General features: G+C 41.3%; 1 protein-coding gene across 2 annotated transcripts in view; it reads right to left on the minus strand.

Annotated features, from left to right (window-relative positions):
* BBOX1 (gamma-butyrobetaine hydroxylase 1) overlaps window positions 1-26,367 on the minus strand; it is a 148,837-nt gene that overhangs the window by 86,310 nt on the left and 36,160 nt on the right. For both annotated transcript variants that reach the window (XM_075129453.1, XM_048853454.2), the window contains exons 4-6: window positions 19,308-19,506; window positions 4,876-4,981; window positions 883-1,079 (exon numbers count right to left, since the gene is read on the minus strand). In XM_075129453.1, coding sequence (XP_074985554.1) covers window positions 883-1,079; window positions 4,876-4,981; window positions 19,308-19,506 — 502 coding nt within the window. The remainder of the gene's footprint in view (window positions 1-882; window positions 1,080-4,875; window positions 4,982-19,307; window positions 19,507-26,367) is intronic.

Consider the following 26,367-nt stretch of genomic DNA (forward strand, 5'->3'; position numbering starts at 1 on the left):
TTGAGCTCCTAAATATTTTGGTATTTTTGAAAATCCCACCCTTATTCTGTCTATATAAAAAATCAAAACACACACACACACACAATTTATATATCTGTATGTGTGTGTGTTTTGATTAATAGATTTTTACAGCCAGAAGGGACCATTATGACATCTAACCTGACCTCCTTGTCATGTAACAAGATTAAAAGAAGATGATAATACAACAAGACAGCCTCTATGTAACATCAGAGATTTTTCTATCTAGGAGCTTCAAAACATGGCAGTGCCCCAGCATTGGTGAACATTTCATACAGAATTTAGATAGAAGACCAACTGCTCCTAAATTCTATTTGCAGCTGTGAAGTATATCAACTGAAGGTTATTATGGTTGCTGTGAGTTCCTGGAGGGTGGAAAGAATGAGTAGGGAAAGTTGAGACATGATAAATTCAATAATAAAAATAATAAAGAATAACTGACACATTATAGTACAACATAATTCAGTTGACAAGACATAATACTTAAAGACAAAATTGAAACACTGTTTTCCCACAAGGTGGCAGGCACAGACCCTCTAACATCTTTCTGCAAGAGAAACAATGAAAGATGCAAATAGAACTTTTTCATTCAAACAAATTGTTGCTATGCAACCAGTACTAAATTTGTAATGAAAGAGTTGTTGGGGCTCAAACAATTTTTTTACATTCATAACTAATGCAGCAAGCCCAGATGTGCCTGGGCTATGAACTGCCAAGCCTAGAGGTACTGGGGCTCAGCCCTGGCAAGCCTAGGCACAAATTAAGCACTGTGTGCAACTCTGTAATTCCTGGTGAACCAACAATATGGTATGAGCTACTACTGGGATTTTGCTAGCTATAATCACACCCTTGACTATTACTCACTCTATAATCCTCTGTTTAGACTGCATAGTGAAATCACAGTAGTCGACCCCAACATCCGTGAAGTCTACAAGGGTGGAGGAGAGGATTTGAAAGGCTTGAGGATTTTGCTCCTTCAGCTTGTTGGATACGTGAACTCCATCTACAACTTCACTTTCACCTCCAGTAGCTGCTTGTTTTATACAATGAAGAAACTGAATCTGTAACAAATTAACACCTCATTACAGGAAGAAACAGCCTGGATATTTAATAATTCATTATCATCAGTTCACTCATCTGCCCTGTCATTTAAAAATATCCTAAAAGGACCAGTAGCCCCATTGTATTACCCCAGTTTTACACCAGTCTGGATCTACCGTAACAATGGGGTAAAACTTAAGTAACAGGGTGGTGAATTAGGCCTAAATCACAAAGCTCTGGTTCCATAATTTTCTTCTGGCCTGAGTCAGGTTGGTATAACTGGTTATTGTTGCCATATAATTTTAAAAACACACTGTGGTCATTACAGCCTCTCTAAATATAGGGGATTATTTTCCACTTGCAGAAATGACATAATTAGGTGTGAAAAATGTGCTCACCAAGGATGTCAGTATATGTCACTGGCTTATTGAGGACAACAGGTCTAAGATATCTACAGCAATAATGGACCCTCAGGAAACATACACTTCTGTTTATGGTGTGTTCAGAGTTCTCAAAAAACTGGACAAGATGGAGCTGAAGGGCCAAATTCTGCTCTCAGTTGCACGAATGTAAATCCGGGATAACTCTAGTGGGCTCAGTGTTGCTCCCAGTTAATGACAAACTCCCATTGACATCCAGGAGAGCAGCATCAGGTCCACTTACTGCAGCTTACACCAGTGTAACTAAACACAGAATTGGACCATGCAACTTTCACTGAAGTCATAGAGGACTGCACCCATGTAATGGAAATGAGTTAGATCTGAAGAAAATGGGAAGTAAGGCAAAGAAGCGAGGGAAAGGAACAGATTCAGGTATTGTTAGCTGCCCCTGTAGTATGGGGTGATGTAATATGGCAGTGATTATACAGAAAAACAGGGGTAACTGTTGAGGCAGAAGAAGAATCAATCAACATAACCATTAATGAAATGAAGTTTAGATTCTAATTACAACCTGCCCTAGTTAAGGGATGGTGTATGGCTGCACTGGCCCAGGAACAAAGGTGATTCAGGGACTCACAATTCATTCCCTGTTCCTTCCGTGCGCTGGGGAGGGAGTACATTACTTCAGCTTTTTCACAGAGGAGCTTGCTCCTACTCTATATCTCACACCAGCTATTCTGGACAGAATGTAGAGGTGCACAGGAGACAGAACACCCATTTGCTTACAGCAGGGAGTACTAGGTAAGCAGCTTCTTCTCTCACCACCGTGGTGAGAACTGCAATCTGTGCATGAGCAAACAGGGGCATACATGGCTAGGGAAGGGCTGTGACAGTTTAGCCCACAGTGATAATGGCCCTATGACAAAACTCCAAGGGATGCAAAATGAGACATTAGCTTTCCAGTCAAGAGAGATGGAAACTCCAACCAAAACTAGCACTCATCTTTAACAGGATATCATGTGAATGAAATCAAAACTTTGGAAAAATCCTCAGATATTTTTATAGGTGGCCTCTAAAAATTAACCACCACCCATTTAGGGCTATACTTTCTGATAGTCTGTTTTAGATACATTAAAGTACCCAGATACTATATAATAATTAGGAAATTAGGACAATCATGTATTGTGAGCCTAGGTGGTAAATATGTTTCTAATGTGCTAAAAAACAATTTTTATTTTAAAGTAGGGTTTTAGAATTGAACAGGTTGTGCTTTTCTTTTTTTTTAAATGTTTTATGGCAGTATGTGATTTTGTGGTTTTGGCACAGATAAGATAGTGAGCTAAGGCACATCTGTTTCCTATTAATGAATTACCACTCTATTCCTATTCCACATTAACCAACAGCATCTAAATGAATTTTCAGCAAGTAGCACATTAATGTGAAAGATTTGGCACCTCTTCAGAAATAGATCATACTGGCCTGTTCATTTCATCACAAAATCATTACTTCAAGCCTTGGGGTGGGGTGGGGTTGGGAGGGATGATTGCAAGTATGAAATTTGAAGATACAAATGTTTGCTGTAGTATCTTTGTTAGTTATACATTCTTTGTGGTACTCTCTTTCAGGTCTGTTGGGAATTATGTGAATCATGTTGTACTGTCATGGTGACTCAGAGTTCCACAGGTTAACTGGGTAAAAATGCATTTCCTGTTATTAGTTTAAAGTTGTTGCCATCCAGTTTCACAGGATATCCCCTGTTTCTTGTATTATGCTTAAGTAAACAGAAGTGGCGATTTACCTTCTCTCACTCGTTAGGTTTATATCTTGATCATCTCTCCTGTTTGTCTCCTCTCTGAATTACACACACCTAGAATAAAGTTTTCAAAGCTGCCTAAGGTATGCCCAGTTCCCATTAGTTTTAATCTTTTCAATCTCTCTTCACGTGGAAGTATTCTCAGGCCTCTAATGATTTTTTCTCCCCATCTCTGAACTTCTGTTTTTGTTACATTATTTTTCAGATACGGTGGTCAGAAATGGACACAGCATTCAAAGCGAGGGACCCTATTGAACTGAATAATGGCACTGTAATATAGTCAATATGATTTTTGTGCAACATACTGCATCCTAATATGCAGTTTGCTCTTTTTGACTTGCACATTACACAGAGGTTTTCACTTAGCCATCTACAGTGGCTTCCTGACCTTTTTCCTAAGTAATTACAGTTCATTTAGTCCCCGCTAGTATGAGTATTTTAAAATGTTTCCTTCCAATGTGCACTACCTCTCATTTGTCAAAAGTGAATTTCAGTTGCTATCCTTGCTGCCCATTCAGCTGGTTTTGTTAGGCCACTCTGGAGTACCCCACATTTTTCCGTAATCTTGATTTACTTCAATCATGTTGTATCTTCTTACTGTTCACTGTCTTTTCTAGACCATTAATGAATATTTTACAGAACATTAGCACTATAATAGCTCGATGGCTCACCTTTTGCTACATGGAAAACTGACTATTTATCCCTGCTCTTTTCTGTCTCTTAACCAACTCCTAATTCAGGACACAGAACTTCACCTTCACCCTGATTAGTTAATTTGCTTAATAGCTTCTTGTAAGAGACTTTGTCAAGGTTTTAGGAAAGTACAAAAAAATTGTATCTACCAGTTCTCCCACATCTACTAGTTTGTTGACTCAAAGAATTCCAGCAGACTGGAGCAGCAATTTTTCCCATTATAAACATCAGAAGTTGAAACAAAATTAATGACTTACAATGTATGGACGTAAACATCACTGCTACTGATTTTACTTGATCCTCCCTGTGCCATCTCATTCAGTACCAGTTAGGAACAAGTTTTCCTTAAATATTGTTTTAAGTTGTTTTCAACTTCTAGAGAAAGTGATGAGGTGACTTGATCTCAGCCCGACAGAGAAAGTATCTGGTATGAGGGAACCTTTCCATTTAGCAGACAACTGCCTAAATAAATCCAATGGCTGGAAGCTGCAATTAAATTCAAATTGGATATAACATGCAATTTTTAATTTCAGTGAGGTTGACTAAGCGTCAGAGCATCTACCTAAAGGAAGTGGTGAATTCCCCATCATTTGGAATATTTAAATCAAGACCAGATGTCTTCCTAAAAAGATAGCTTCTAATTCAGCCACAAGTTATTGGGTTTGATAGTGTTCACTCATATAGCAGGAAAGAATAATTCCCTCCACTGTGGGAATTACTGTGTAATTCTATGGCCTGTTATATGGGAATTCAGACTAGATCATCATAATTCTTCCTACGGATTGATGAACTTTAAAAAACAGGAAATTCATCAATTTTACATATATCTATTTTTTGCTCAACATACACATGACCTGTCGCTTTTCCAAACGAAAGAAACCATGAGATTCCCCACCTTGCTGTGTGGAAAAGTCAGTAGGTTCCCCTTACCCCAGGTGGATGATACAGAACAGGATAATCAGTGTGAAAACTGAGCTTCCCAGATGTGTAAGCCACATTATTAGCATCGAATTTGTCTTCCACTTGCCAAGTAGGACTTTACAATGAAAGGAAAGAAGAAAAAAAAAAGAGGAAACATGTTAAAGCCGTCTGCCATTTAAGCCAGCGAAGTACAATGAAACTATGAAATCTCAATACAAAAGAGCTATTAAAAATTTCTGAATATAGAATTATTGTTATACTGAGAAAGGGAACAATGAGTCACCAGTGCCCCTCACAGCACTGAACTGGCCATTTCAGCAACTGTGCAACAGAAGCAATCACTTCAAAAATGATGCTAGTCTGTGTAGAGTAGGCCAGACAAGTTGCCCCCAATGCTGTACCTCTGAGGCTATTGCCTTTACTTTTCTCATAAAAGCTCTGAGGGCTGTATTGTGCCAACATTCAGCGGAAGGACAGGCCAGAACCTCAGCTGGTGTAAATCAGCTTAGCACCTACTGGGGTTGCACAGGTGTAAGGGAAGACAGAATTTTTGGCATATGTTTTGTTCAATTTTGCCATTTCCATTCCCCAAGTTGGTCTGTGTTACAAAGAAGCACTGTAAGTTGCATTTCTTTTTCAATGAATTTTAAGCCTTTAAATGACAGGGAAAATGTCAAATACAGAGTACCCTTTACGACATGGCCTTTCCCATATTCCCTTCAAAGAAAAATCTCTGGATGAAAGACGTCAAGATATAATATTTTGCCTTTCCCTTCGTACTTTCTGAGAGCTAGTCCCATTATTTTACCTCTACATTTTTATTAAATTTCAAGATGGATGAACTAAAATCAGCATGAGTCTTGCTGACAACAGCAACAAATTATATATTGTAAGGTGGTTGAGTACAAAGACATGCAGACACCACATTGCAATGCAGTCAAAATATGTTTCAAATGACACACCATGCAGCAAAAGTCTAAGGCCAAAAACCACATGTTCTGGTTTGCACAAAGTTCATACAATTAAATACAGTTCATGGCAAACGTGTAATATAGATCCAGACACTTGTCTGGGAAGTGTAAGTCAACATATGCAGTCCATGTAATCACTGAAGAAGACATGATTTAAAAAGAAAAATATGAAAACCCATTTCCCCATGTGAATTACTGCAGACTAAATATACAAAACACAAGCCATTTGAAATATAGAGTTAATGCTTATTTTTTATAAAATGCCCAGGTTAAACTCGAAAACACAGTTCAAAATGATTTATATATTGGATACAAAAACTTTTGCTTTGGGACAAGGATTTTTAAAGTATAGGAATGCCAAACAATGCTAAAGGCAGATTTATAAAATTGCTGGGAAGAAACCCCAGAATAATATTAACAAATGTGTTCAACTGTCATGGGGAAATTCATTTAATTATATGGTATAGTAAGTATTCATCACGTGTGACTTCAGTTCTAAAATATGAAGACCTCAACCACATTTGCATAGTTACTAATTTTAAGAAAAAAGAAAAGAAAAAAGTGTTATGTCATCCTTTGTCATTAGTGTTGAGGGTAGCTTTGTCATGGCAGGCTCCAGAGCAATTTAATGGCTCCAAAGCACTTTAATTTACTGTAATGCTCTTGCTTCTGAGAAAATATCTCTCTCTGGTGAATTAAAAATACATGATAGAATTACGGTGACATTTTACAAAAAGGCACGTTCATTCTGTTAAACCACGTAGTGCTATGGGAGTTAATCCACTGGAACATTTGTTTCATGTAAGGAGATTCTATCAAAGATCACGTTACTAATTTACAGCCAAATATCGATTAAATGCAAAAAGCTACATTAATGCAATGTCCAGCTTGAAAATGTAATGCACAGAAGTTAGGAAATTCAAACCTTAACATTGCTAAAACTAAAACTCAGTCACAGGGAGAGTTGCTGTCAGATGAGAGTGCTGGCGCAAGAGGTAAAGGAGGAAAAAGTGGGTAATCGCAGAGGACTCTGATCCCTCGACAGAGAACAAAACGGGCTGGGCATGGTCTATGGATCAGTAACAAAGGTCAGATACCAACTTCAGTTGCACAGCCTGCATGGCAGAAAATCAAGCACTGTGCAGGTACAACAATCATGTGTGTTACCTAGCAATACATACAACCCACCTGAGCTGAGAAGCTAGCCTGTTAGCTGTGACTGGGAATCATTGGCACTGAAATCTGAAACCACACTGAAACTCAGGCCGCAATAATTAAAAGGTTCTGGAACCCAAGCCCAGTTTAGCAAAAAATATACCATATTTTTGGATCAGAAATGGGAAAACTCAGCATGAAGCAGGGGTTCTCTGGCCATTGAAAAGCATAATCAAATACATCTTTAAAAATATTTGACTTAGAGGAAAACAACAGTGTGAGTTTCTGGCTTTATAAGAGGTACTAGAGAGACCATGGGCTTGTCTAAATGATGGCAAACCACAAAAAGGGGCATAATTTGTGAAGTGCTCTAATGTGTTGTGCTCTAATTCCCCATGTTGGCACACTCCGAAAAGTACCTACAGCGCATTGGTGTGGTCCCGTTTCAGCTACACCAGGAATCTCTTACGTATCTATTTGTCCAAGCTTTCTCAACTGACTGAAGCAGGAAACCCCCATTCTTAGCCAATCGTCTTCTGCCTTACAGCTGCAGTATCTGGGGAGTGCAGTTTGTCTGATCCACTCATCCAGAACATCAGTGACTGAATGGAAACCCTGTATAGTATAGCGACATACACAGAACTTGGAGGGAGCAGCACAGGTGGAAGAGAAAAAGAACAGTTTGGAAGATGCACCAGAAAGCCAGTCTGTGTGCCCGTGGCTGCCATGCAGACATAAAACATACAGTAACCCTAAATATTTTGGTAGGGATACCTTTAAAAATGAGTGATAATAAATAAAAATAAATGTACATGATTTCTGTGCTCCGAAAGGACATCTGTGCAAGATTAAAGACTTGTGCTTCTTTTTTCCATTTGTGAGAGCTTCATTTACCGTTGTTCTGTTATTGGGAGAATCTGCAAACTGGCTGGCATATTAATTTAGCAAGGCTGCCAATCTGAAATTTATAGTTTGGTTTACAGTGTTTGTTAGACCTTTGGATTTGAGTGCTATTAAAATAACAAGGAATTATTATGAATTATTATTGTATTATAGTTTTTTTTAAAAAACCCTCAACACTGCACATAAGCACTAATCAAACTTCTTTGTTAGGGTCTAAAGTCTTTTACTAAGGTTCAATAGGTACTAAAGTCTTTTACTAAGTCTTTACTGCAGGTTCAATAGGTTCTTACTAAAAAAATGTTTACTTGGTCTGCATATGGAAATGCCAACACCAGATGCTGAAATTTCCTAATAATTCGTGTCTCAAAGTGAAACACATTAAAACTGGGGATGCTAAATGTAGCCAAAAAATCATCAGGGGAGAAATGAGTAAGTGTAATTGAATATTGTCTCCCTCTATTCTATGATCTTTTAAATGAATTCCAACTACAAATGACATCAAAACAATGAGACTTTTCCCTTATAAACACTTAGGGTGACCAGATGTCCCGACTTTATAGGGACAGTCACGATTTTTGGGTCTTTTTCTTATATAGGCTCCTATTACCCCCACACCGATTTTTCACATTTACTGTCTGGTCAACCTATAAAAACACTTTTGAAAATGTTGTTAGCTTTGACATAACAATGAATACAAAAATCTGAAAACAGGCAAAAATTGTTATAAAAATCTTGAACATAATAGCTACATAACTGTATTCATATGCATTAACCTGTTTCCTTAAATATTTACTATGCATTTACTTCATACAAACCCGTATTAAAACACTTAAAGCTATTTTTCAGATTTTACAAATGATGATGATAATTTCTTATGGGTGAATTTCGCCACTGTGCAGAGGGCCAGTGCAAGATCTATGCATATATTCATAGATTCCAAAGACAGCAGGGATCATTGTGATCATCTAGTCCAGGGGTTGGTAAGCTTTTAGAAGTGGTGTGCCGAGTCTTCATTTATTCACTCTAATTTAAGGTTTCATGTGCCAGTAATACATTTGAATGTTTTTAGAAGGTCTCTTTCTATAAGTCTATAATATATAACTAAACTATTGTTGTATGTAAAGTAAATCAGGTTTTTTAAATGTTTAAGAAGCTTCATTTAAAATTAAATTAAAATACAGAGCCCCCCGGACCTGGGCAGTGTGAGTGCCACTGGAAATCAGCTCGCGTGCTGCCTTTAGCACGCGTGCCATAGGTTGCCTACTCCGATCTAGTCTGACCTTCTGTATAACACAGGCCATAAAACTTCTGCAAAATAACTCCTTATGAACTAGAGAAGTTCTTTTATAAAACCATCCAATCTTGATTTAAAAATTGCCAGTGATGGACAATCCACCAGAACCCTGGGTAAATTGTTCTAATGGTTAATTATGCCCATGGTTAAAAAATTTACACCTTATTTCCAGTCTGAATTTGTCTAGCTTCAACCTCCATATGCTGGATCATGTTATATCTTTTTCTTCTAGATTGTAGAGCTCATTAACAAATATTTGTTCTCCTACTAGGTACTTATAGACCAGTGGTGGGCAATCTGCGGCGTGTGGGCTGAACGCAGCCTGTCAGAGTAATCGCTCGCAGACCGTGAGACAGTTTGTTTACATTGACCATCCGCAGGCATGGCTGCCCACAGCTCCCAGTGGCCATGGTTCGCCGTTCCCGGCCAATTGGAGCTGCGTGAAGTGGCAGCCAGCATGTCCCTGTGGCCCATGCCGCTTCCCACAGCTCCAATTGGCTGGGAATGGCGAACCGCGGCTACTGGGAGCTGTGGGCAGCCATGCCTGCAGACAGTCAATGTAAACAAACTGTCTTGCGGCCTGCCCGCGAATTACCCTGATGGGCCATATGTGGCCCATAGGCCGCAGGTTGCCCACCACTGTTATAGACTGTGATCAAGTTATCCCTTAACCTTCTCTTTGTTAAGCTAAATAGATTGAGCTTCTTTGGTCTATCACTACAAGGCATGTTTTCTAATCCTTTAATCATTCTGGTGGCTCTTCTCTGAACCCTGTTGTTTATCAACCTTTTTTAACTGTGGATACCAAACTGGACAGTATTCCAGCAGCAGTTACACCAGTGCCAAAGCTTATGCACCTCTTAAGTCTTACTTAAACATTAAGTTTAGGGTTTTAGTGGGATTTAAGTGGTGCATAAGCTTTGTGCTGGCCCTTCTCTGCGCAGGGTGGATTTCATCCATGATTTATGACAAAATCCATTAGCAAAACCTCTTTTTTAAAGATCTGGCTAGTTACACCCTCAAAATTACTGGACATTCAGTTAGGGATGAAACCACTAATAGCTAACTACAACAAGAGGGCAGCTGAGTGACACTCAGGAAGATGGTGTCACCTTAAATATAATATGTGTGGGTGGGTGAGAGCGAGAGAGTGCAGTTACTTGAATGTCAGAAATGAAGAGGATCAGTTGAGAGAGGAAATGAGGTTCAGCCAACATCTGCCCAAATTTCTGTTTTCAGTGTCTGAGGCTAAACTATCTCCTAAACAAGACAAAAGAATGTATTCATACAGGGATAAATGTTCAAAACACAGTGGCTCCACTATGTCTGCAAACTGTGAAGATGCATGCAGAAAATGGTAACCATTACCCGATCCAAAGCCACGTGAAATCAACAGGAGTCTTTCTAATGACGTCAGTGTGCTTTGCATCAGACTTCATGTATGCAGGTAATTACCTCTGTGTGAACACGTTGTTTGCAGGTGCAATTAAACTGTAAATGTATTCCTTATTTTCATAACAGTAACATTTAGTACGTATTCACGTTTTACATTTTCAGAGCACTGGACAATATTAACAAATGAGTTCTCACATCTCTGTGAGATAGTTAACTACTGTATTATTATCTCTGATTCAGAGATGAGAAAACAGAGATTTAGAGAGGATGAGTACACTTGACCAAAGGGTTTCTGGCTCTGAACTCTATACTAAAACAATTAGGCCATGTTCAGAGAGAGGGTTCAGAGAAGAGCCATGAAAATGATTAAAGGATTGGGAAACTTGCCTTATAGTGAGAGTCTAAAGAAGCTCAATCTATCTTTCATAACAAGCTGTCTGTAGTGTATATTATTAGTTTCTATGCTTGCAAGTTTGGCAATCTGTTTAAAAAAAAGAATATCTGTTCAACAGATTTTTTCCACAAGCGCTCACAGCTCTATTAGTGTATATACCCTTTTATGCACATGTTCCCTTTTATAATAAGCTGCTCTCCTTTGGCACGAGAGAGTAAAATAATATTTTCTCAGTGCCATTCTGTACACAGGCTTTTGATTCCATCATGTTATTGATTTGTTTTTATTTGCACCCAAAGGCCAAATACTATGAAAAGCTAGTCTCCTGATTTAAAATTTGCCTTTCATACCTAGAAAGCTCATGAGATTTCACTCTGAGATGCTAAGCTGTACACCAACTTTACATTTTCATTTATGTAGCGAATATCCTATAGTGAACATGCCAATTTTCAAATGCTTTGACTAAGATTTTAAACAATAAAAAATATTCCCGTACTTTCTTTTAAACGTTGAACGACTAGTCAAGTTGGAAACGTGGCACAGTTGAAATTGTCTTTCTATATCCTGCTAACAAAATGAGTTTTGGAGAAGTGAGGTAATTTACAAACCTTTTCCCTTTCCCTGAAATGTTAATTACTGAGAAACCTGATACATAAGGATACACACAAGACAAAGGTTTTAGTCAACACTGAGCTATAAGCTTGCTTTAACTACTGTTAAGGATAAAGTGGTTCCTAACATGATCTTGTCAGCTGTTGTGCACTGGGCCACACTGTGGCCCTGATCCTGTAATGGGATCTGCGTGGGCATAAAGCCATCTACAGAAACTAAATCTGTGTTAAAATTATATTTAAAACATGTTCTAGCCCAGGGGTGGGCAAACTTTTTGGCCTGAGGGCCACATCAAGGTATGGAAATTGTATGGCGGACCATGAATGCTCACAAAATTAGGGGGTGGGTTGTGGGAGGGGGTGAGGGCTCCAGCTGGGGGTGCGGGCTCTGTGACGGAGCCAGAAATGAGGAGTTCAGGGTGCAGGAGGGGGCTCTGGGCTGGGGAAGGGTGGTGGGGTGCAGGGGAGGGAGCTTTGGACAGGGGCTGAGGGGTTCAGAGTGTGGGAGGGGACTCCAGGTTGGGGCAGAGGTTGGTATGTGGGGGACTGGGGGGTGCGGGCTGCTCTGGGGATGAGGGATTTGGGCTGCAGGAGGGTGCTCCAGGCTGGGACTGAGGGGTTTGAAGGGCAGCAGTGGGATCAGGGTGCAGGCTCCAGGCGGCGCTTACCTCAAGCAGCTACTGGAAGTAGTGGCATGTCCCCTCTCTGGCTCCTACGCGGAGGCCCAGTGCCAGTCAGGTGGCTCTGTGCGCTGCCTCATCTGCAGGCGCTGCCCCTGCAGCTCCCATTGGCCATGGTTCCCGGCCAATGGGAGCTGCAGGTGTGGAGCTTGGGGTGGGGGCAGCACATGGAGCCCCCTGGCTGCCCCTACATGTTGGAGCCAGAGAGGGGACATGCTGCTGCTTCCAGGAGCTGTTCTGAGCTACGGCATGCGCAGAGCGGGGCAAGCCCCCAACCCCGCTCCCTGGACAGATTAAAAGGTCTGACAGGCCGGACATGTCCCGTGGGCCAGAGTTTGCCCACCCCTGTTCTAGCCTCATTCCCTATCCAGACAATTTAGCTTGACTGGAACCACGCTTACCTCAAGTGGCTCCCGGAAGCAACGGCATGTCCCTTCTCTGGCTCCTATGCGGAGGCGCAGCCAGGCAGCTCTGCATGCTGCCCTGTCTGCAGGCACAGCCTCTGCAACTCCCATTGGCTGGAAACCATGGCCAATGGGAGATGTGGGGGCAGCTCTTGGGGCGTGGGCAGTGTGCAGAGCAGAGCCCCCTGGCTATCCCTTTCCATAGGAGCTGGAGGGGCACCATGCTGCTGCTTCCGGGAGCTGTGTAGAGCAGCCCCTGACCCTGCTCCCTGGCTGGAGCGGGGCAAGCCCCAGACCCTGCTCTGCAACAGGAGCTTGAGAGCTGGATTAAAATGGCTGGAGTTTGCCCCCCCCTTTTAAAGTCTGATATCTTGGGAATGGTCAAGAATAGAAACACTTGCCAGTACAAAAGCTTTTAAGGGAAGAAAATATTTACAAGTACTAAGTGTGGTTTTCAAAGCTGAGTAGAGGATTCAGCTACACAACTCCCATTAAATAATTCATTAAAGGCTCACTCTCCTAGTGAGCTTTGAAAATCTCAACCACTGTTCCTACTGGGCTGGTGAGCAAAAAGAAAAACAACAAATTCCTGCTGAAAACACATCACCTTAAATCCAAAAATCACCCAGTAAAGCTTTTTTTTAAAAGCTTCAGTGTAGCTCCTATCCTATCACAGAATCTCAGTGTATTGCACCAAAAATATTCTTTTTTTTTTTTTTTGTATTGACTCAATAGGTAAAACACTTTAAAAAGATGTTATGTCTGACTTTCAGCTAGACCGATGTTCAGCATTACACACACACTGCGTTCACTTAAGAAGTTTCTGTTGGCTTGACGGAAATTTCTTGTTCCAGCATTATTCCCCATTTTAAGTGCAGGGAACCTCTCTCAAACTGGTGGAGTCTTTCAAAATAAAAGAAACTTTTTATGTTCGGCCACTGTAAATATTATATTTGACAGAGGAAATAACGTCTTTTTACATGCCTACAGTGGTTGCCTACTGTAGTCACATTATTTAGTTATCTAAGGAAACTGGCAAGTTTTTGAAGGAGACCAACATATTGGATAAAAACCTTAGGTAAACATATAGTTCTCATTATTTTGCTTCCATTTTATCCGTTAGCACATTTTCCTTTGCCAATCCAATAAAAGCGGACCAGTAGCTGTTTCAGAGAAAATACTCTTTTCTGGTTGACCACCAGTAAGTGCTGATGGCTGGAGTAATTCATATGCTCTTATTGGGCCAAAGGCCAAGTAATAAGGGCATTTTCTCAGCCAGACTAGCCATAATACAATGATGCCTAGCTTGGCTCACAGGCATCTTTCTGAAATACAGTAACATTTGGATGGGCCATAGATTTTAAATACAGTTCCTGTTTCAGAAAGACTGCAATGTTAATCACTTTAGGTTGCTTTAAAATTTTTAAAAGGCAAATAAAACTACATTTAGTATATTTATCCCAGGTACTGGTGCTTTATATAGAGAGTTAAATTCTTTCCTGTTGCATTCATGCAACCCTGCTGATTTCAGTGCTGTTGCATCCATGTGACTGAGATCAGAAGTTGCCCCAGAAATGGAGCTCAGTAGCTGGGTGGACACAAAAAAAATGACAGAATGGAAATTAAATCAGAAGGAACTTGTCCAGTGCCAGAAATAAGCTACGGGATCATGAAGGCGATTTTTCCGGCTTTCAGAACTTTTTCAGTAAACTTGAATGATGGTAGCATCCCAAATAATTTATTTTTCTATGACAATTAGTGATTGAGCTATTTTAGCCCATTCATTGGCATTATTCAAGCATTTCTTTACTTTGCTGAGACTTTCACTGCATCTCTTCATTAACAAGAAGCAACATAATGAGAAAAAAGGATCTTTTCTTCCCTTCCCTCCCAAATTAACATTTCAGATAAACATATTTTTCCCATTATCACTGTGCTGTGCTTATCAATCTTGCCATCCCTGCATATGCCAACATGACTTGAATGTGGCCTCATACAAAAACGTTATACGAGGGAAGTAAATCTTTGCTTCTCTGTTCTAATATGGAAGGAATGTGGGCTTTCCAGCCAAGGTTTGGATTTTGTCTTCTCCTATTTATTTTAAATCTTTTCAGACAAAAAAGGGAGACATTCACTGTTGCACCCATATTGTTAACTTTTGAACTGAGGTGCTCAAAATGAAAATACATGTTTAGCTGGAATTTGTATTATCTGATCAGGGAAAAAAGCCTGGCTAGGAGCCCCTGGATGTCCCGGTTTTAGTGGCTATGCAGACCCCAACGTATAAGATACAATTGGCAAAACAGGACAGAAACACAGATGGTAACATTTAAATGTTATGGGTTTGTTATTTTTTTCATAAGTCATTGAAGAATATGTGCAAATCAGAATTCTGAAAATTATTCTCCAAAGATGGATGGGTGACAGAACAAGACTATTGAGCTCAGCAAGACATTAGCTAATAGCATTCAAGTGAAGTCCAACAGGGATCAGTTCTGGGTCTGGTTCTGTTCAGTATCTTCATCAGTGATTTAGATAATAGCAGACAGAGTGCATTTATAAAGTTTGCGGACAATACCACGCTGGGAGGAGTTGCAAGTGCTTTGGAGGACAGGATTAAAATTCAAAATGATCTGGGCAAACTGGAGAAATGGTCTGAAGTAAACAGGATGAAATTCATTAAGGACAAATACAAAGTACTCCACTTAGGAAGAAACAATCAGCTATACACACACACACACACACACACAACATGGGAAATGATTGCCTAGGAAGGAGTTCTGCCTACTGTGGAAAGGGATCTGGGGTTCAGAGTGGATCAGAAGCTAAATATGGGTCAACAGTGTAACATTGTTGCAAAAAAACCAAACATCATTTTGAGATGTATTAGCAGGAATGTTGTAAGCAAGACATGAGAAGTAATTCTTCCACTACTCCATTAGGCCTCATCTGAGTATTGTGTCCAATTTTGGGTGTCACATTTCAGGGAAGACGTGGACAAATTGGAGAAAGTTCAGAGGAGAACAATAAAAATGATTAAAGGTCTAGAAAACATGACCTATGAGGAGAGATTGAAAAAATTGGGTTAGTTTAGTCTGCAGAAGAGAAGATTGAGGAGGACATGATAACAGTTTTCAAGTAGATAAAAGGTTGTTAAAAGGAAGACAGAGAAAAAATGTTCTCTTTAACCTCTGAGGATAGGACCAGAAGCAACGGGCTTAAATAGCAACAAGGGCAGTTTAGGTTGGACATTAGGAAAAACTTCCTGTCAGAGTGGTTAAGCACTGGAATAAATTGCCTAGGGAGGTTGCAGATGTTGGATCATATTAAAGAAGTTCTGTATTAAAATCACAAATGAGTTTGATTCCCCAGAGTTTAAATTCCAGGGTATTACTAATTAAGAGGTCTCTTGGTTTTTGGTACTGTTTCTCTCCCTCTATGTGTGAAACTTGCAAGCTGCTAATTGTGTTAGTACATTCTAAGACAGAGTCTATTCTCAAAGCAATTCACAGAGAAAGAGACTCAAAGCAATACTCTAACAACAGAAACAGCACCCAGAGACTCCCCACCCTTTTGTTGTATTAACAATTGTGATTAAAATAGAGATAGAGGATGTATGTGGATGGATGCTTGGTGTGAATAATAACTGAATGATCAGGGAGGTGCCAGCCTAAGAATCCAGGCTGAAGAAGGCGTCAAGTGGAAATAACCAGAGGACCCCCCTGGAGGGCAGACTGGAATCCACCCAACAGCCTCAAGAATGGGAGAACCAAAGAACAAGATAACATCTTGGAGCCGTCAGGAATGTGCTATCTGCTGATTGATTCAGCAACAGCATGATGAAGCAATTCCCATAGACTGGCATAGGAAGAAATTCCTATAAAAATAGACTCTAAAAAGTGAGAACTTTGGGGGTCTGATTCTGCAAACCAACTTCCAGGAGCATCAGATGAGCATCTGACAAGGCCCTGCTCCCTCCTCATGTCCAGGCCACCTGGCCAGTGGTTTGGCATGAGCAACTCTAAGGCTGGTAACTATGATAACAACCTTGCAGAACCTGTGTGTGTGGGTGTGTATGTGTGTGTGCGTGTGTTTGTATGAATGAATGTGTGAATAAATATGAGATTGAATGGAATGTTATAGATATAACTAACTGCTTACTATGATTCTTTCTGTATTCACAATAAATGTGGTATTTTGCCTTTTTCCCTTTAATAAGATCCTGCTGGTTTTTATTTTATTGGTACAACACAGAGATTTTAAAGAGCAGGTTAGACAAACACTTGTCAAGGATGGTCTAGATAATAGTTAGTTGAGCCTTGAGAGCAGGGGACTGCACTAGAAGACCTCTCAAGGCCCCCTCCAGTACAACGATTCTATGATTGTTCACCCCTCTAGCAGATCATTAGGGAGTTGGAGATTTAGGGCCCTAATTCATGAAGTCAATGGGACTTCTTAAAGGTCAGCACATACTTATGTGTCTTACTCTTTGTGACATTTTGAAATGAACCCTTTAGAAGAAGAAAGTCTGCAAGTGAAACATTTGGAAAAAGCCGTGGAAAGCCATAGAATCATAGAATATCAGGGTTGGAAGGGACCTCAGGAGGTCATCTAGTCCAACCCCCTGCTCAAAGCAGGACCAATCCTCAATTAAATCATCCCAGCCAGGGCTTTGTCAAGCCTGACCTTAAAAACTTCTAAGGAAGGAGATTCCACCACCTCCCTAGGTAATGCATTCCAGTGTTTCACCACCCTCCTAGTGAAAAAGTTTTTCCTAATATCCAACCTAAACCTCCCCCAATGCAACTTGAGACCATTACTTCTTGTCCTGTCCTCTTCTACCACTGAGAATAGTCTAGAACCATCCTCTCTGGAACCACCTCTCAGGTAGTTGAAAGCAGCTATCAAATCCCCCCTCATTCTTCTCTTCTGCAGACTAAACAATCCCAGTTCCCTCAGCCTCTCCTCATAAGTCATGTGTTCCAGACCCCTAATCATTTTTGTTGCCCTTCGCTGGACTCTCTCCAATTTATCCACATCCTTCTTGTAGTGTGGGGCCCAAAACTGGACACAGTACTCCAGATGAGGCCTCACCAATGTCGAATAGAGGGGGACGATCACGTCCCTCGATCTGCTTGCTATGCCCCTACCTACACATCCCAAAATGCCATCGGCCTTCTTGGCAACAAAGGCACACTGCTGACTCATATCCAGCTTCTCGTCCACTGTCACCCCTAGGTCCTTTTCCGCAGAACTGCTGCCTAGCCATTCGGTCCCTAGTCTGTAGCTGTGCATTGGGTTCTTCTGTCCTAAGTGCAGGACCCTGCACTTATCCTTATTGAACCTCATCAGATTTCTTTTGGCCCAATCCTCCAATTTGTCTAGGTCCCTCTGTATCCTATCCCTGCCCTCCAGTGTATCTACCACTCCTCCCAGTTTAGTATCATCCGCAAATTTGCTGAGAGTGCAATCCACACCATCCTCCAGATCATTAATGAAGATATTGAACAAAACTGGCCCCAGGACCGACCCCTGGGGCACTCCACTTGACACCGGCTGCCAACTAGACATGGAGCCATTGATCGCTACCCGTTGAGCCCGACAATCTAGCCAACTTTCTACCCACCTTATAGTGCATTCATCCAGCCCATACTTCTTTAACTTGCTGACAAAAATACTGTGGGATCAATCAAGAATACTGTGGGATCCATCAATACAGGGGTTCTGCTTTGTTGAGAGAGGGTGGCTCTGAAATGGGTATACAAGGTGATCTGCACCCTACGTGCATGGTGGAATTGAGCTCTGCACTGGTCCTGCATGGCCCACCGTGGAAAAGGGGTTGGGGACAGACAGGGATGTGACCACTGGGTCTGTGCTTACATGAACATTAATGTGATGTCTATATCCTCTAGAGTCTAGTTCATGAGTTCTCAACTGGGTGGTTGCAAACAGGTGTCACACTACTCTTCCCATATTGCTAAATGGGAGGGAGATCCTGGCTAGGTGAGGGGAGAACTGGTGTATATCCTGGTATGAAAAGGGTTCAGAACCACCATGGCCTAGTCAGCTTTGAAAATGTATTTTAAATATTTACATTGTAACCCTCATTTCAGCACCTTCTGAGCTGACTGACTCTTCTGAGCAGAGCTTTCATTTAAAGGTGGTGAAGTGGGTACTTAAAACTGATATGAAAGACAGTCTCTCACTTGAACCTCCTCTATTTCCATGACTAGAAGTGGGTTTGACACAAAGTTTGAATGCAAATGCTGATCCAAAGTTAAGGTGTTTGGATCCAGGGTATTTGATCAGGCACATCTCTATCCATGGCTTGAGATCTTGTTGATTATCATCTTATATTTGTTTTCAATTCTGTTATTCTCTTTTACAATCACGATTGTCATTATAGTTTGCTCCTGGCTACCATGCTATTTGTCATATATCCCATCTGGCATGGCAAAGCAATCCACATCCTTAGAGTGTTATGAGTGATTACATTTTCTAATGTGAAGCCAAGAATAATTCTGATCCAGCTACAATAAATTAATCCCCAAGAAGGGTCCTACATCTTGAAGCATAACATATCAAAGGTGATTACATTGCTGGCAGAACTAGGACATTTGAAAAACTAGCTCACCCATAAAATGTGAGACGCAGGAAACCAATCCTTTTGCCAAGTTTAACCAACTCTCCCTGTCTAGTGGCAGCTCCTGTTAACAGCACAATTCCTACTTTTTTAAGGGTGGAAAGCCACTTGTAGGCACTTTCGTCACTGTGTAAGACTTCTTCAAAAGACATATTTGGGAGCTGCAGATCTGAGCCCCAATATTTACATTCTGTAAGACAAAAAATATTGAAGCAAACTTTTAGTTATTATCTTTATTATTTCTTATTTGTATCACTGTAGTTATTTCCATGTTCAAGGTTAGGACATATTCACAATATTAAACTATTTTAAAGTAATGCTTTGCTTTTGTGTATTTCTGAATATGGTCCCAGTCCTGCAATTAGATTTGCACGACGGGACCCATGTGGAGCCTTTGGTACATACGTATCACAAACAAACAGTTTTCTAGAAGTAAAATACATCAAACAAACATATAAATAACATTTTAAACCATGTATAATCTGAAAGGAATATTATATTGCAAACCAAAGCAGAAGTGCCTCCCTCTCTCTGAATATATGGACTAAAAGAGTGAAAACTGTCAATACTCAGTTTCTTTAATGTTTTGTTTCATGCTATGCTGTTATTTTTATTCACTGTTTGTATTAGAGTAGCACCTAGAGACTCCAGTCAGGACTGATGTCCCATTGTGATTGGTACTGTATGGACACAGAGTAATAGAGAATCCCTTCCTTGAAGAGCTAACAATCAACATACCAAGATAGGCCAGATGAATGTGTTAATGTAAAAACAGAATAATTAAAATGGTTTCATCTAAAACACATCAACAAAAAAGAAAAGAAAATTCACTCAACATATAAAAAAGTTACAATTCCCAGTTAGAGTTAAAATCGACAATACAGAATGCTCTGTAGTGTGTAGTTACAGGACAAACACTACCTTGCTTTCAGTGTCTTTTCCTATGTGTATTTGTTGTAGATATTTAACACTATTTCACACAGATGTTATTTTGGTAATTGAGGCCCAAGAAGTTAAGAAACCTTAACATAATTAGAATATGGAGAATGCTCCATACTTATCAACGATTCAGTGAAGAAAAAGAATTTACATTCTGGCCACTGTCATCAAAAATGATTTCTAAAAGATGTTCGTTCACGTTCGGCCTATAATACAAACAAACAATATATATTTGTGAACTATATATACGTGAACTATGTGTGTGTATATGTGTGTGCCACAAGACTGCAGAAAATGTATGCATATTATATTTTCACTAATAAATGTACAAATATATTATTAATATAGCACCATAAATGTACCCTGCATTTTACAAACACAGAAAAAAGACATGCTCCTTGCCTCAAAGAGCTTTTATTAAAGAGCCAAATTGCGGCTATCCCCCCTTGAGTGCATTAGTGGGGGCAGAGAACACAGGGAGTTGTTTCCCCTCTGGCTCCAAGCAGAAGGCAGTCAGAATGCTGAAGTATGTGCTCCTGAGTGGGAGACTACTGTTGACTGCAGCGCTGTGCACTCCAAAAGTAACACGATCAGGTGAGGTGGCTGGAGGGGGCGTGGGCAATGCTTTTTTCAAGGCGGAGTACATGCCACTTCTGAGAGTACTCCCATAAACATTCTGCAGAAAATCTCCAGTCATTATCACTCTGGAACTACAACTCAATCACTGGTGGATTAAGACTAAATGCAGCTCTGATCCAACCTAGCCCCTCCTAGCCAAAGAAAAACAGAAGGCCCACAACAACAAATCAAAGCTCCCCCCCCAACCCCCCTGCTTGTTTCTCATATATTTCTATTTGATTCAGATAAATAACCTTTCTATAATCTGAAAATCACCTTACCATAGTGCAAATAGAAAACAGGCACATCTCCACTTCCATCCTGGTGCAAGCACAATTTAATCCTTGTGTGGAGGGAGGGTAGCTACTACACTGGCCTCTTCAAAGTGGGCTCAGGAAGGGATGAGCCATTGCCACACTGCCCCCTTTGCATCAACAACATTGGCGTGGGAGGGTGCACAGCACATGCTGAAAAACGTTGGCTCAGCAGCCACTCTCTCCCTGTGCTCTGAGGGCCACTGTGCCTAGGCAATTTGCTTGCCTGGAACTCCACTGGGTTGGTCAGACTCTGCATCATGTCCATCCCAGAGCTGTGGTGGCTTAAAGACACAATCAGTCCTTGCATATTTATACAGGCTATAAACCATGAGAGGGGGATTCTGTTTTGCTCCACATACAGAACTCAGATGTACCTGTCATTGATATTACCCCAGTAGCGGAGCCACACACACAGGAGCTCTGAAGTCTAAGGGGAAGTTTTTGCTTACGTCAGGGAGAGCAGGATAATCATATCATATATGTGTTATGCTATTCCATATTTCAGAAGAAAGTAAACCCATAACTTCCCAATGTTTCAAAGGGATACCTAGGTTTTACTCATCCAATGGGACAAATATGATCAAATGCTATGTACCCCTGAAAATTAAGGGTTATCTGCTCATATGCTTTCATATAGTTTCAGCTGCCCAAATGCTCCTAAATCTAGCATGGCTATTCTAAGGATGCCTTAAGCCTACAGTCTGAGCCAGCAACTGGGTAAGGGTTACTGATTTCCATTTTTAACAATATGGTTTTCTTTACCCCTTACTGAGTCTTAAAGCAACCACATTTTATTTGAGTTGGAGAGTTCAGGAACAGATAAGCTTCCTAATACAGAGAGATATATGGGTTCCAGGAGAACGCTGCACTCAAAATGAATTAAAAGTAAATTAAATGGACTGTCACTAGAAGAAAACACTCCTGGGTTCTTCATTGGGTTCTTTCTTTTGTTCGGGTTTTCCTGAGGAGGAATGTTTTCTGCATTCAGACAATATGTTCTGATGCCAGTTCAGGGAAAAAAAAAGATTTACAAAAAGCCAGACAGAAATTTATAGTTGGAAAAGAAAGTACAAATTATATAGTACCGTTGTATTAGGGTAGATTTTTCACAAGTGACGAAGAAATACATAATTCACAAGAGACAAGGCTTTCCATGAGATATAATATTTAGGTCATCTTTTCACCATAGGAAACGTTATAAAGTTTGACTACAGTTATTTTCAATAAAAGATCACTGTAAGTCATACTGCAAATTTTGGGCTAGACTTTGGCGTTCAAAGACAGAGCTAAATAGTGGGGGATACTCTGAGCAGCAGTTCCTGGAGTCATTCTGCTTACAGGGGACAAAGACAGACAGCAAGCCTCCAGGAGGGCTTTGGGAGAACATTCAGAAATGGTGGTTACTACAGCACTTAAAGTCATGGTCTCACACCCATTAATGTCAGTGCAAGTTGTGCTACTGACTTCAGTGCTTGCAAAATCAGTCCCCAAAATAATGCAACATAGAATCCCTCCGCCATTGACCTTGGACAGCCAGCCAGTGCAGAAGACAGACGAGGACATGGCAATGGCAGACTAGCTTTTGGGGTGTCTTGCTCCACAGCTGCCTATGCCTCTCCACTGCCTGGGGGTCAGGCAGTGTGAGAATCTAAATTCTGGCTGCCCCTGCACCCTCTCTCCTCTTGCAAGTGCAGCCAGAATCTGGACCATTATTTAGGACAAAAATGTGGCAAAGCCTTTCTCCCTCTTATTTTTCCTCTTCTTTTAACTCTTATACTCCTTCCTATTCCTGTCTCCTCTTGTCCTTTCCCTCCAAGGGGCATTCTTACATTTAGGGAGACCGTGTGTGTGATGAGGGCAGCCCTAAGCCTCACTGAACACTGACAAATGCACAGCTGGAAACCAATCTGGCTCACCTGTGTGTTAGTATTGTTAAAATATGTATTAGATTTACAGAGGTGTTTCAGACTTTATAAAATGCTTGTGAGTTGCTGCATGCATTAATCTCACTTATTATATCTGTATCCCACATTATAAGGTAATATTTAAGTGTTTTCTTTGTAACTACAAAAAGCGGTTGCTATGAAACTGAAAATGTTCTCAGTCAGAGAAACATTACCAACTGTGAAATACTAGTTTACCCCAAGAGGTGTCATCTCCTGCCCAACAAAAGAAGGCCAATAGACACCAGACGAACCAATGTGGAACATCAGTGGACAAAAGACTCTGTTGATTGCTCCCCCTACACCCATGAAGAGGAGATGTGCACAAACACTCATCCCATCACAGCCTGAACTCTGCGGGGAAGGGAACAAAAATCCCTGACCAGCGGGATCTGTATCACTATGCTGCTTGGAACTTGCAGAGGGCAATATTTCTAAGTATAAGCAAGGGATCCCCAAGCTGCTTAGCTTCGGTTAGCCCAAAAAGGCAAATAGCAAAAAGCACATCACAGTAGCTTCTATTACTTTTTGAAACCTAAGATTAAATCATTTGTGTGTGTATGTTTACCTGCTTTAACCTTGTAAAGAACTCTCATTTCTTTTTCCTAGTTAATATCTGTAGTCAGGTTATCACAGGATTGGCTACAACAGGGGTGGCCAACCTGTGGCTCCAGAGCCACATGCGGCTCTTCAGAAGTTAATATGCGGCTCCTTGTATAGGCTGGAGCTCCAGGCCCCAACTTTCCAATGTGCCGGAGCGTGCTCGCTGCTCAACCCCCTGGCTCTGCCAGAGGCTCTGCCTCCACTCCACCACCTCCCTTCCCGTCCCCTCCCCTGAGCCTGCCATGCACTCACTCCTCCCCCTTCTCCCCCGAGCCTCCTGCACGCAAGAAAACAGCTGACCGGGAGGTGCGGGGAGGGACGGGGAGGTGCTGCCGGTGGGTGGGAGAGCTGCTGACGTATTACTGTAGCTCTTTGGCAATGTACATTAGTAAATTCTGGCTCCTTCTCAGGCCCAGGTTGGCCACCCCTGGGCTACAAGCATTGTCTTTGGTGAGAGATCTAAAGGTACAATTGACCTGGGTAAATGACTCGTCCTTTGGGAATGGGAGTAACCTACATATTATTGTGATTTCTGGTGTAAGGCATCATTTATCACAAAGGCAAGTTTGCCTTGGTGGCAAGATAGACTGGGGTACTCAGGGGGGCTGTCTGTGACTCCATGGTTAAGCTGTTGTAGTGCTTGGAGTTCATACCTGTTACTTGGTTAGTGAAAACCTAAGTATAGAACTCACAACGAATTTGGGGTTTATGCACTGCTTTTTCTTCCTGCCCCAAGGTTGACACTCCTGTTTGTGAGCCACTTCAGACAGCTTGATACTTTTTCAAGAGAAACACGGCTGTTCCTCTGAAACCTGTCATTATGCAAGGCACTGCATTTAGCCATATGGAGTGGAAATCTATCAACTGCATGAAAAAACTTGAAATTGGTTAGTCTCTAAGGTGCCACAAGTACTCCTTTTCTTTTTTCAAGAGAGACATGCCTGGTATGGGTCCCAAATACTGTATGGGATTTCTCCTTGTCCCAGAATCCTGAACACGGGGCTTCTCACTTGTGTCCAGTGATGGATTTTTAACTCATACAGGGTCTTTTTGTTCTAGCCAGCCATTTCCCTGTGCTCCAGTATTGAGGGGAACTATGAGTCAGCATATAGTCCAGGCCTGAGAGGTGACTGAGGGAGTTCCACTAAAATGCAGACCTCTGTGCAACCACAGGCTTGACACATGCTACAGCTGGCCTTCCACCTTCTTCCTCTTCCTGATTTATTGTCCCTTCCCAGCTCAGTGCGGAAGCTCTGTTCATGCCATTCCCTTCACCATCAAGCCCAGTCCTCTCATTTTCGGCAATACTCATCTCCCTCGGCCTATAGCATGTAGACACAGTGAAGCAAGAAATTTAGTGAGCCTCTCTCACATTTCATAGTTTCTTTCTGGTAGTTCTGATGGTATGAAATACCATAAAGATCCAGGTACAAAATTCTATTTCTCTTAAAATGTACCAGGTATAATGGTGATGTAATATCTGTAAAGAATAGGACAGAATGGTGTCATTTAGCTGTCAACCTGAGTAAGGGACAGCGTGCCACTGTATGGGCCCCATGGGGAACACATGGACAGACTGTGGCTTCTGGCTCCCTTGAGAGATCGTGCCTGCAAACAGCTCAGCATGCAGGGAATTGTGCACGGTTCACAATCCTTGAACACGCTACAGCTTTTTCCAACTCCCACACATTATAGCCATTTCAATTTGTGGACTGGCGTGCAGATGTGAATCTGCCACGGCCATACCACCTACCAGCCCCTTTTGGGGTGATGTGAATCCCAGGGACCTCCAAGGGAGAAGTTTCTGTGTTCTCCTGAGTGCAGGAACCATTTCTGTGACAGCATGTTACACAAGGTATGCAAAGGAGGAGACTACGTGCACTCTTCTCTTGCCCCTGCCTATCCTAGGCACACTGATTCACAAATGAACATGTAAAGCAGAACAACTGAGCTAGAGCAGACAGTTGCCTTGCGTGGCTGTGAAAGTACTCCCTGTCAGACAAGTGCTGAGTAAAAGAATGCAGCTGTTCTCTGTTTCTTGCGACCCATGAAAGGAGATTATTACATGTGCTGAGGGAAAACCTTTCCAATTATTTATGTATGAAGAAAGTTAATTTCAAAAGTAACCCTTGGGAACCCTCCCAAGATTTCGTTCTGTGATGAGTGAGGTTATAACATTGACTGTTGTAATAAACTGAATCTAAAGCAGACATCCACATCTTTGGTTGCATAACAGTCACCACAGAGTACAGAAGGGAATGATACCGTTGATGCTTTCCTAGTTATCCGAGTCCTTATTTTATTCAGCTGAGCAGGGGAATAAAAAGGAGTCAGGCTCCTCTCTCTCCTCCCACCCTTTCTAGCCTACATGAATCCTGGGTTCTGCTCTGTGGATACAACCTCCTGCAAGCAAGTAGCTGGGGTGTGGACTGAGCATTGGCTCACTTCCCTCCATTTGCTGCCCTAGAATGAGAGGAGAGTAAGGTACACCCTTTAAAGGGCTGCAATAACCAAGAGGAAAGCAGTGGGGAACTGTGACTCTTGGAGGATCTTCCCAGGGATGCTGCTGAGGTAGAGAAGTCATGAACAACCCCAGGTTGAGCCTCAATCTATCCCTTGATCTAGCTGAAA

Source organism: Caretta caretta, chromosome 6, assembly GCF_965140235.1.
Source record: "Caretta caretta isolate rCarCar2 chromosome 6, rCarCar1.hap1, whole genome shotgun sequence".
NCBI classification, from domain to species: Eukaryota; Metazoa; Chordata; order Testudines; family Cheloniidae; genus Caretta; species Caretta caretta.